Source organism: Trichechus manatus, unplaced genomic scaffold (assembly GCF_000243295.1).
Source record: "Trichechus manatus latirostris isolate Lorelei unplaced genomic scaffold, TriManLat1.0 scaffold00082, whole genome shotgun sequence".
NCBI lineage: Eukaryota > Metazoa > Chordata > Mammalia > Sirenia > Trichechidae > Trichechus > Trichechus manatus.
The window spans coordinates 5,055,176-5,068,501 of record NW_004444018.1 but is presented as its reverse complement, the minus strand read 5'-3'; the positions used below and the strand labels follow the sequence as shown (position 1 = coordinate 5,068,501).

At 39.0% G+C, this 13,326-nt stretch overlaps 1 protein-coding gene across 5 annotated transcripts in view; it reads right to left on the bottom strand.

Annotated features, from left to right (window-relative positions):
• Positions 1-13,326, bottom strand: part of NTRK2 (neurotrophic receptor tyrosine kinase 2) — a 437,432-nt gene that overhangs the window by 350,564 nt on the left and 73,542 nt on the right. For all 5 annotated transcript variants that reach the window (XM_012556958.2, XM_004381313.3, XM_012556956.2 and 2 more), the window contains 3 exons: positions 6,264-6,299; positions 3,486-3,586; positions 500-599 (listed from right to left, as the gene is read on the bottom strand). In XM_012556958.2, coding sequence (XP_012412412.1) covers positions 500-599; positions 3,486-3,586; positions 6,264-6,299 — 237 coding nt within the window. The remainder of the gene's footprint in view (positions 1-499; positions 600-3,485; positions 3,587-6,263; positions 6,300-13,326) is intronic.

The window sequence follows — 13,326 nt, the reverse complement described above, 5'->3', positions numbered from 1 at the left end:
CCACTCATTCACAAAGCTTCAATGTACCACCAATGACTGGTCGTATTTTTCTTCCCAACTTTGTTGTTTTAATTTCAAAAGATGAGAATCCAGAGAAGCAACAATCAAAAGCATACCATTGAAGATTTGGAAGTCAAATTTCAGCAGAAAGAACCTTTTGGCACAAAGTACATGTGTCCATAACTATCCCTGCCTGCTATTTGCCACAAAGCAAAACACAGGCACAATTTGCCTCTATCATTATTAGTCACTTGATACTCAAGAAATTAGTTCTGTGTCTTCTGGGACAACCGTCCTCATTGGAAAGTGGGTAGTGCAGAGTAATCAACATTATTTTGCTCTCTCTTGATTTGTAGTATCATATCCTTGATGCTATTTTCTCAGCCTTAAAACCTAGTCATCGTAAATTTAGCTGCTTCCTTCTTTACTGGTAATTAGCATTAGTCATAAGCCAAAAATGCTTCCACATAAGAAGTAAAATAAACATAACCCTTCTTACCTTTCATGCCAAACTTGGAGTGTCTTGCTAACTTAAGCAGAAACAGCATCACCAGCAGACAAAATCCCACCACAGACGCAATTACCACCACAGCATAGACCTAGGGAAAGGAAGAGAGGGGAAGTTATGGCCTGGCTTAATAGCTCCCTACCTTCATACAATGGTGATGATGATGACGATGATGATAACAGTTCATACGCACTGAATGCTTACTATGTGCTCTCCTAAGAGCTTTATATATATTAACTCATTTAATCTTCAACAGCTGTATGACGAACTATGTAGGTCTTGTTATTATTATTATACTATCATTATTAATATAATATTATTATTATATCCCAGGAGTCTCTGGGTGATGCAAACAGTTAATGTGCTCAGGTGCTAACTGAAAGGCTGGAGTTTAGAGTCCACTCAGAGGTGCCTCAGAAGAAAGGACTGGTGATCTACTTCTAAAAAATCAGCCACTGAAAATCCTATGGAGCACAGTTCTACTCTGACACAATGCGGTCGTCATGTGTTGGAACCAACTCGACGGCAACTGGTTTTATTATTAGTCCTAGTTTACAAATGAGAAAGCACAAGTTAAAGCTCATACAAGTGGGCATACAATTAATATTTTTAAGAGAGAGAAAGAATAAAGCATGAATGGCAAAATACCGATAATGTTTGAAGCTGGTGAAGGATACAGTGGGGTTCATTATACAGTCCTCTCTACTGTGGTGTATCTTTGAAAATTATTCATAATACAAACATTTTTATAAGTTAGCTATTATTGCTGTTAGGAGTCAGGGTGCCCTTGGAGTGACGAGTTGGAAGAAGGTAGTGTCCAGGGACATCTGGGGTGAGTTCAGCTTGGGAGAGCTCATAGGGCTGTACACTCATGGGACATGAATTTGACTGTATGTATGTCATAGGTCAATAAAAAGTCATTTTAAGTTTAAAATTTAATTACAAGGAGTGGTGATACAAGTGGAGGGAGCAGATGCAGACCTATGTGAATCCTGAGATCACAGAGGTACAAGTGGAAAATGTGGCTCACACTGCTGTCGTTGCCGATTAAGCCAAAATGCTACACTAAGTTGTTGTTGTTGTTAGTTGCCATCAAGTCAGCCCCCAACTCATGATGACCCCACGCACAACAGAAGAAACACTGCCCAGTCCCGCGTCATCCCATGATCGGTCACAGATTGGACCATTGTGACCCATAAGGTTTTCATTGACTAATTTTCAGAAGTAGATTGCCAGTCCTTTCTTCCTCGTCTGTCTCAGTCTGGAAGCTTCTCTGAAACCTATTCAGCATCGTAGCAACATGAAAGGCTCCAGTGACAGACGGCTGGTGGCTGTGCATGATATGCATTGGCTCGGAATCCAATCCTGGTCTCCTGCATAGAAGGCGAGAATTCTACCACTGAACCACCAGTGCCCCTAGGCAACACTGAATACATATTAACATTTTAGAAAGAAGGATGTAAGCGGGACTATGTATCTCCTTCCATCCCTGTTTCTCAGCCCAAGGTCCTGTCTCCAAAAGAGTTCGATTCTCTAACCCAGCAGTTGCCAACCCCTGGCTCAGACTACGTCTGTAGCAGTGCCGAAGAAGAGACATTGGTGGATTTGGAATTTAGATAGAGCCAGAGCTCACAGGACCTGCTGATCATTTGGATATGAGATGTGAGAAAAAGAAAAGAATCAAGGAAGCCTCCTGGGTTTTGACCTGAGCTTCTGACAGACCAATGCTGCCACAGATCCCTGGTCACACTCCCCACTTTGAAGGCTCCTCACTGCACAATAAACAAACACCTTGGACTGTGTTCCAAAGCTTAAGGACCTGCCACAACCTACTTCTCCATCCCTGCCTCCTACTGCTGCCTTTCACACACCTTACCCTCCAACCAAGCACAGGTGCCATGTTTCCCAGCCTGCAGGCTCTTGTTCACACACCAAAATGCCCTTTCCTCCCATTCCTGTATGCCCAAGTCCCAACCATCCTGCTCAGGCCATTTAAATGCCACCTGCCCAGAAAGGCTTCCCAGCTGGAAGGAGCAGAACACTTGTGTCTCTGTTTCTCTCCCTCTCATTATATCATATAACTCATTTCCTATTTGTATTTTAGGTACTAGTAGTCACATCTCCTCTGCCCATCTGTCAGTTTGTCCTACTGTGGTGGCTTGTGTGTTGCTCTGATGCTGGAAGCTTTATCACTGATATTTCAAGTACTAGTAGGGTCACCCATGCTGGGCAGGTTTCAGTGAAGCTTCTAAGACAGACTAGGAAGAAAGGCCTGGTGATGTACTTCCCAAAATCAGCCAATGAAATCTTTATGGATCACAACAGAACATTGTCCAATACAGTGCTGAAGATGAGTTCTCCTGGCTGGAAGGCACTATACAATGGCTGCAGCAATGGACTCAAACATACCAACAATCATGAAGTTGGTGCAGGACCAGGCAATGTTTTGTTAAGTTACAGGCAGGGTTACCATGAGTTGGAGCCAACTTCACAGCAACTAACAACAAGAGTCACATTTTACAAACTCCTAATGGATGGATCTGAGTTTCGCTTATATAACCTGATGGATTCCTTACATTTAACAGCACTCAAACTTTAATTAAAAATTTTAAGGAAACAGGTGTGAAGGTGCACAAAACAGGAATAATTATATATGGCCTTGAACGAGAAAGGTGGTTTCTTGCTCTTCTCGTGGTAACCTTTTAAAGGACTGACGTTTGAAACAGGAACCATTTACAATTAAAGTGATCCACGAACGGAAAAGCAAGTAAGTCAGAGGCTATATACGTATATAGCACCTTTGATCACTTTTCTTTAACATTTCCATTAATTCCTCCCATCTTTAATGGGATGTTTACATTTGAACATTAAAAATGTCTTGCTGGAGGGCATACATTGAAGTAGCTACACTCTTCCAACATTCAGGCAGCCAATCTGCTCAGAACCAAGCTGGGAAACACGTACTTATCACACTCACCGAGAGATGCTCCCGACCAGCCTTGTCAGCCACATCTGTGGAAGGGATTTCATTACTTCTGTTTGTGGTGTCCCCAATGTCATTCGCTGCAGTCCCATAATCTTGTGTTGAAGAAAAGGGAAAGAGAAGAAACCATGATGTTGTCGCTGGGCTGCCAACAACAAGGCTTCAGAACCACAGCAAAACCCAGAACAAAGCAACACCAATCTCAAACATTCCAATCCACTGAGGGCCTGGCTGTGCAAGACCATGGTTTGGCTGCCTAAGTTAATCCATTGTAGTGGTGGGATTGCACAAAGCTGAGCATTTTTTTCAATCGAGATTTTTACGTTAGTGTTCAACTGGTCAAATTCTAAACCAAACATTATTTGTGTTTTTCCTTTGTACACAACAATGTATGTCTTTATCTAATTGTTCATTTAAAATAAATACTAAAAGAAATCAATCATTTAAGAGTCATAGAGTTATAAACCTGGAAGGGTCTTTAGAGATGGTCAAGTCGAGCCAGTTTTACAGATGAAGAATGTCATTCCAGGAAAGTTAAATGTCTAGCCCAAGGTCACAAAACAAAGGGGTGACAGAACCTAGACATGAACCTAGACATGAAATCAGCAATCCTGGTTCCCTTGAAAGGTGTATCTAGTTTGGGTAAGAGGCAGACACTCAAACTGGTGTATGGAATCAGAATCAATATGGAACTTTGGTCTACATATGAACTTTTGAGCAATTCTGAATCAACAATACTTTAGTTTCAGAATTACTAACAGGCAGGAAACTTTTTTGTTGGCAGCCGAAGTTTTACTACTAACATTATCTACAAAAGGTCAGACAAAATTCTTGGTAAACACTGCAAACAATGTTATAATGTTTACATATATTTTCTCAACAGGTAAGGTGCCTTCATTTTCAATCCTGAACATGCTACCTCATTAACTCAGCTCCATCTAAACTTCCGTAGATAGAATTATGAGGTTGGCCTCAAGGCAGCTAATTTAAATTGTTTTTTTATTAGTGGAATGTTCCTTTGAGTGTGAGCAATAGTAAGTGAAAAGTACCTATTGTCTACCTATTTGCTGTTTCATCCTTAACTTCCCAAATCACATTCTCACCATTTTCATTTCAAATATCTTAAAACGTATTAATTTCAATCAAATACTAACAGGTATCATTTATTTGTTTATTCTTCTCTTTTCTCAGCCATTCATGCAAAATTGAAATAATTAAAGTATCTATAGTTTAATATCATGACATTTTGGCCCAAAGATCCAAACTGCGATCTGAAGTCACGAGGAGGAGTCCAAAACATAATTTTAAAATGTAAAATCACAATTCAAACTTTATTTCCCTCCTATGATACAATTTGAGATAGTCCTCCTCTAAATCATATCAAGACAAATAGAATCAAAAATACCCAATTCACCTGCACAGAATCATCCAAACCACAACTTGGAAGAAATATGACTTAACATGCCTAAAGCAGGTAAAGACATTATAATTTCCCAGCTAAAATTAGCTCAAGTTAAATATACACATATATAATAAATATAAAAACATAAAATAGTTTTATAGAAAAAATAAAATATATTTACATATAAATGTATAAAGTATAGAATATTTGATAGAATATAAACATAGAATATTTTATAGAATACACACACACACACACACACACACACACACGTATATATATATATATATATATACACACACACACACACACACATCTTTATGAACCTAACTTTTAACTAAGCTTAAATGTCAAGGTATGTCTGAAAATTTAGCCTCTCATTTCCCCAAATAATGACTTCCTGGTCATGAAGATGGTTTGGATATCTGCTAATGAAGGGTTTTCACATTTATTAAGACATTCCTGGCATTTCATTAAAATAGCAGAGTAAAGATTAGATATCTAGTGGAAAACTAATGTAGTGGACCTTTTGGGATCTCTCATTCCATGTTCCTAAGAGAACCCCATTTTGTTCAAGTATCACTCCTCCCCCAGGGAAACCACCCACTTCAGGGGAAGCTGAGCTCACCTCCAGGAGTAGGTCAAGTTAGTCAAGGGTTAACCCAGCCATCTTGTCAGTAATGAAGATGAGAACGGACCATAGCTCAATTGAGTCTTAAATTGGATACAAAGAGGGCTTGGTGGGGGTCTCTGGGAAAGTTCTCTTTCTTCTGAAATGCCTTTCAGAAGTTCTTCCCCTTCTGTCACCAGTATGAATGGCAGTAGTCCATCTGCTGACATCACCTTATAACCCTAAGAGAAACCAGCCTTCCATGAAGCTGACACCCGAGGCAGTAGAGTGATGAAGGAAACGTGGGTCCCTAATGAGATGGTTGAGCTGCTGATATAACCAGCCCTAGAGCTGGTTCCTGTATGTGAGCCAAACTTCCTTATTACACAAGAAACAGTCTTGAATTAGGTTAACTATCATAGCTAGAAACATTCTAACTGATGCAACTCCTTTCTCTTCCTAGTCATGGCTTTTAAACAGGTAATTAGTTCCCAATTACGGAAACAAAATGTCTGTTACAGCAGAATGGATTTACTACTTCCAAGAACAGAGGCACAGAGAGAAAGTGCTATTTACAGGCACTGTAAATATCAAGGGAAAATGACCATCAATATTCAATGATTTTTTTGAAATATTACTTCGGCATGTGTATGCTTGAAGTGTATATTTAACTGAGCTTAATGGTCTTCTTTTAGTGGATTTATTTCATCTTAGACAAACATTTTGAAAAAATACAAAATGAAGGAAACAAGATAGCTACCTTCATAAATTACATCAGGATAATTTGGGTTTGCACCTAAAAAGCAAAACAAAGCAAAGATTCGTAAGTATACATTTTGGAGTTTAAAAATTACTAACTTACACAAACTAAAATGAGTTAAATATACTTTAAAGGCTTTATAATTAAATAAACTGTTTTATAGGACAGATAAATAAAATCTGAAATTATTGATTTGTTTCATGTTGACTCTGCCCCCTCCCGCCCTCAGTTCCTCAACCTCCATCCCTCCAAAAAAGAAAAGAAAAGAAGCAAGAGAAATCATGAATTACTTTGACTGGAAAAATTTTAGCAATCAATAATTATGATCAATTTTTTTTATCCTGTTTCTATTATGCGGTTGGCCATTTTAATTGCAACTTTGATACTTATATTCCACTTGTGCTGTTCTCTGGTGGTTTAGGGCTCACTTTCAAACTATGTTTTGCCAGGTCCCTTAGCATTCACGATACAGCATTGATCACCCATGATAATGATGATATCTACAGTACAAATTTGCTGTCCACTTAGTCTTCGGGGGGACTCCAAGGCTGAATAAATCCTGTTTTTGCCCTAACACACACACAAAAAATGTACTTCTTTATTGAAGTTGTTTATGTATAAGTGATTACAAATACATGTTATCTCAGGAAGAAATGCAAAAGTATACAAACTTCACTTGGGGGGTTACCCTGCAATCATCAAGATGATTGGGATATTCTGTTTTATGGTATCCCCCTGAGAATGGACAAAAACACTTAAAAAAAAAAAAAAAAACTGAATCAGCATCAACAACAACTGGTGACAAAAAATTTGCTACTTATTCTCCAGTCAGAACTCGCTGGGTCTCTATTTGAAAACCTACTTGGAAATAAAATTAAATTGTGATATAACACTTAAGCGACTGGAAACTGTACTTCCAAAGCTACTCCCTATGTTTTCAGTCCTCACTTACATTGTGAAAAAGTAAACCTTGTAAACCACAAAGTTTACTCAGTTTTCATTTCACTTCTAAACGTTTAGCAGAAAATACCATTTAAAATAAAGTGAAACTTTACCAGTTTTCTAGCCATGTATTCCCCAGCGGATAATCAAGGTCAGCCTAAATGAAGAACCAAATAAAAGGGGCCCCAATGTTCAAATTAGAATTTTAACATACTTCAGCTAGAAGGATAACTATTTTAGCAGGGAAAAAAATTAAGTGAATAGCTGTACACTTTGATTCACGGGTGCTGCCTACTGCTGTGCAGTTTATGCTTTGCACAACTCCGGGGGGCGCCATTCATATTGTGGTCTATGTGAATGGCACCACCTGAAATTCTGCAGTGCACAATTTGTACAACCATATGTGATGGTGCTGCATCAATTGATGCAAAGCCATGGATTCCATGGATGTCAATTGTATTTTGATGAGTTTCACTATCCCAAACACCATTTCAAAGCAGGTTGAGTTCTACCATGTCAATATGCATTGTTGGAATTATTTGTGACTGAAGTGACACCCTCAGAAGGGACCTGAAGGCTACCCTGCAGTTTGAGGTGTACTTCAGTGAATGAAGTAGCACAAAATCCCGGCAGCATCCCGCAAGATATCATTTGCAGGTCACCCACTCATCCTCAGAAATGCTTTCCCCCTCTGCAAAGTGCTCAGGACTGGGACTTTCAGTGCTAAAACCGGGAATGTGTCTGGTAAACAGGGACAAGCTGGTCACTGATTTGCACTCATGCCCTGGACTCTGCATATATGAAAAGCCGGCCTGCAGCCACTTCACTTTTACACATACAATCCCATAAGAAAGTGCAAGAACTCAGGATTCAGAGCCAGACAGTCTAAGTCACACACTTAAATGGCCTCAGTGAATATGAATAACATACGGATTTAATCATCTTCATCACAGAAAAGGAGCATACAAACACATTACCCACACAAAGCCCCAGAAGACCCAAGAACTTTGGATTTACCCAATGTATCGAGTGTCAGGTATGGAAAAACAGAACTTGTGGTGGGATCAAAAATAAATAGGTCAGCCCATAATCTAGAAAACAGGTCACATTGCAGACCTAGGAACTGAATCAATGCATGCCTTTCCTACTAAGTGCACCACCAAAACTAACAGGCCACATCTAAACTTTGTGAAAAGCACCGTATTTTCCTGACTTCATTTTCCTGGCTGTACAAGAAGTATTGTCACTTTACTTTCATTGTCAGTAATAGCCAAATTTAGCATGAGATTATGAAACTCACAGAAAGACAATATGGGAGAAACAATAATAGTTTTGTTTTGTTTTGTTTTCTTCCTCTCTGTCTCCCAAGCATATTACACTTTGTCTGACAAGGGTATACTCGCCCAAATAAAGAAATGCCTCTTAGTGTATAAATGTCTGGGAAGCTTGGTACATGGCAGGAAGAACAGACCCAGAGTTTATGAAAAATAAGGGTCACATTACTCCAGCTGATCCCAATTCATCAAGAACAGTTGCTTCTAGCAACTTCTCAGTCAAGCAAAACCTTCCATGATGTTTACATGCCAATAATGATGTAGTTATTAACATAATTTTAAAAGCAGGCATAGGAAAAACTACCAATTCTTTTTTAGACTTCTGGCAATGGTCTAGTTTTGAAAATAACCTGCCATTTTTAAATCTAATTTCTAACTCTTTCCTTTTACTTGGTTTAAATACATTCACTATATACCATAGTTGTTGTTGTTAGCTGCTGCTAAGTCCGCTCCAACTCATGGAGGCCTTATGTGTAACAGAACAAAATGTTGCTGGGTTCTGTGCCATCTTCTTGATCGTTGGTATGTTTGAGTCCATTGTTTTGGTTATACTGTTAGTGACTGCTTAAGTTAGGAACCCCTGTTGAGATATCCAGGACTAAGAGTGAAATGAGGAAGATAAACACTAGCTGTGAGGGAATGAATGAAAATGCTTAAGGATTGAATTGTGTCCCTCTCAAAAGATATGTGGAAGCCCTAACCCCATACTTGTGACTGTAACCCTGTTTGGAAGTAGAGTCTTTGAAGATGTTATTAGTTAGGTTAACACGAAGTCATACTAGAGCAGGGTGGGTCCTAATCCCATATGACTGGTATTCTTAGAAAAGAAAAGAAGATACACAGAGACAGGGAGGCAGAGGGAGGACACCATTTGATCATGCAGCTGCAAGCCACGGAATGCCTGGAGCTACCAGAAGCTAAGAGAGAGGCATCCAACAGATTCTCCCTCAAAGCCTCGGAAAGAATCAACAGAGCCAACACCCAGCTCTCAGACTCTCAGCCTTCAGAACTGTGAGAAAATAAATTTCTATTGTTTAAAGCCACCCAGTTTGTGGTATTTTGCCATGAGAGCCCTAGGAAACCAATACAAAGACAAATGAGTAGCATCCAATTTGAGTAATGTGCTCGTAGAGGGAATGTGAAAAGCGTTATGCTTCCTTGAATAGTATCCTAAAAGCTCTCATCAAGTAAGAAATCTCAGACTTAGGTAGCAAGAGATGGCATCTAGCCCTAAAGCTTCATGTTGAGAATCTCTGGAATAAATACGGAAATCTGGGAACTCCATTAGCCCGACTTAAGTCTATACCTCCAGATTTCATTCAAGTGCAGAAGCTGCAACTCATACACAGCCAAGAGAAGACCAGGGCCAGGTACAAATATCTGCTGGTCTGATGTTCAAATTCTATTTTCTGAAGAATTTGTTGAGCAGTTTAAATGGCTATATTCATTTTTACTTTGTTCTTGACCTAACTAATGTAGTTAGGAAATATGGGAAGAGGACCACCAGGTTTAGGACATAACCTGAAGTTCTCCAATTAAAAAGAACAACAGCCACAGATGCACTCCTGCAAAGCTCCTTATTAAACATGTGATGTCCGCACTGCCAAGAGACAGACCTTTAAGGCATTTAGACTTCTAAACATAGATACTAAAGTCACCTTTTTCCCAACATCTATCCAACCAAAGCACTTCACCATCATCTAAAGTCAGGGTCTTTTTATTGCCATCTTCTAATCTCAGTTATATCTCATGAGTAAATTTATGTCTGTAACACATTACACATAAAGGAAAAACGCATTTGTAGGGGAAGAAAAAACTCGTGGGAGGAGAGGTAGCCTGATCCCCCAAAAAAATAAACCACCAAACCCATTGCCATCAAGTCAATTCCAACTCATAGCAACCCTATAGAACAGAGTAGAACTGCCCCATATGGTTTCCAAGGAGCACCTGATGGATTTGAACTGCTGACCTTTTGGTTAGCAGTTGTATCTCTTAGCCACTGTGCTATCAGGGTTTCCAATAGCCTGATAACTAAAAAAACCAAACCTGTTGCTGTCGAGTCGAGTCCGACTCATAATGACCTTATTGGACAGAGTAGAACTGCCCCATAGAGTTTCCAAGGAGTATCTGGTGGATTTGAACAGCCAACCTTTTGGTTAGCAGCTGTAGCCCTTAACCACTATGTAACCAGGGTTTCCAGGTAGCCTGGTAGTAGGGTTTATTTTCCATCCTGCTGCACAGATTAAAACTATGGTGGAGACCAGGAAGACACATCAGTTTCCCTCCTTTAAGCTTTCAGTCTCCCTCTAGCGCCCTAAGGGGATTCTTTCAATTATATTTACAGACTCTACTGTGATCTCGAAAAATATTTCAAAGAATTCCATATGATAAAGCAATAGCAAAAGATTTGTTCTTTTCACATAAACTGTCTTTGCTTTGTCAACAGTGTTTTCTAACTCATGGTGGTGAGCCTTTTGATATCCAGGTTCTTCTCTTCTTCCCTCTCTAAACTTCAGAGCATGAAAACATTGGAGGTTTGGATGTCAGAGTTTCATTTCTGGCTGAAATACTAATTTGCCAGGCAGCATTGGGGTTTTCATTTTTTTCTGTAACAAAGGAGTCTTCCATAAAATAGGAAAGGATAATAGCATTCGCTTTGGCAATTCCTTAGGAGCTTTGGGAAGTATAATTAATTAACATTAGTACTCCTGAGATATAAAGAGCTATTTAAGTATAAATCTTAATTATCATGATTATTATAAGTCTATGGCCAAGATTTTTACCAACTTCTGCAGTCTGAAATTGATCAAACATGCAATCAAGATGCACTGATAATTGCTGGTGATTGAAATGTGAAAGTTGGAAACAAAGGAGAAGGATCGGTAGTTGGAAAATATGACCTCGGTGATAGAAATGATTCAGGAGATTGAATGATAGAATTTTGCAAGACCAACGCCTTATTCATTGTAAATACCGTTTTTCAACAACATAAACAGCGACTATAGCCTTGACCTCACTGGATGGAATACACAAGAATCAAATTAACTACATCTGCAGAAAGAGACAATGGAAAAGCTTAATATTATCAGTCAGTAAAAGGAGAGGGGCCGACTGTAGAACAGATCATCAATTGCTCATATGCAAGTTCAAGCTGAAATTGAAGAAACTTAAAACAAGTCCCCAGGAGCTGAAATGTGACCTTGAGTATATTCCAACTGAATTTGGAGACCATTTCAAGAATACATTTGACATACTGAACACTTAAGACTGAAGACCAGATGAGTTGTGGGATGACATCAAGAAAGTCATACATGAAGAAAGCAAAAGGTCATTAAAAAGACAGGAGAGAAAGAAAAGATTAAAATGGATGTCAGAAAAGGCTCTGAAACTTGCTCTTGAACATCGAGTAGCTAAAGCAATAGGAAGAAATGATGAAGTAAAAGAGCTGAACAGAAGATTTCAAAGGGCAGCTTGAGAAAACAAAGTAAAGTATTATAATGAAATGTGCAAAGACCTGGAGTTAGAAAACCAAAAGGGAAAAACATGCTCAGCATTTCTCAAATTGAAAGAACTGAAGAAAAATTCAAGTTCCAAGTTGCAATTTTGAAGGATTCTATAGGCAAAATATTGAACGACGCAGGAAGTATCAAAAGAAGAGAGAAGGAATACACAGAGTCATTCTACCAAAAAAGAATTGGTCAGTGTTAACCATTTCAGGAAGTACCATATGATCTAGAACCAAAGATATTGAAAGAAGTCCAAGCTGCACTGAAGGCACTGGCAAAACACAAGGCTCCAGGAATTGATGAAAAACCAATTGAGATGTTTCAACAAACGTTTCAACAAACGGATGCAGCACTGGAAGTGCTCACTCATCTATGCTAAGAAATCTGAAAGATAGCTGCCCGGACCGCTCGACTGGAAGAGATCCATATTTGTGCCCATTCCAAAGGAAGTTGATCCAACAGAACGCAGAAATTATCGAACAATATCGTTAATATCACACACAAGTAAAATTTTGCTGAAGATAATTCAAAAATGTTTGCAGCAATATGTCGACAGGGAATTGTCAGAAATTTAAGCTGGATTCAGGAGAGGATGTGGAACAAAGGATATCATTACTGAGGACAGATGGATCTTGGCTAATAGCAGAGAACACCAGAAATATGTTTACCTGTGTTTTATTCACTATGCAAAGGCATTCAACTGTGTGGACCATAACAAATTATGGATAACATTGTGAAGAATGGGAATTCCAGAACACTTAATTGTACTCATGCAGAACCTGTATGCAGACCAAGAGGCACTTGTTTGAACAGAACAAGGGGGTACTGCAAGGTTTAAAATCTAGAAAAGCATGCGTCAGGGTTGTACCCTCTCACCATACTTATTCAGTATGTATGCTGAGCAAATAATCTGACAAGCTGGACTATATGAAGAAGAACGCAGCCTCAGGACTGGAGAAAGACTCATTAGCAACCTGTGATATGCAGATGACACAACCTTGCTTGCTGAAAGCAAAGAGGACTTGAAGCACTTCCTGATGAAGATCAAACACTACAGCCTTCAGTGTGGATTACACCTCAACATAAAGAAAATAAAAATCCTCACAACTGGATCAACAAACAACATAGTGATAAATGGAGAAAATATCAAAGCCGTCGATGATTTTATTTTACTTTGAACATAATCAATGCCCATGGAAACAGCAGTCAAGAAATCAAATGACATATTGTATTGGGTAAATCTGCTGCAAAAGATATCTTTAAAGTGTTGAAAAGCAAAGA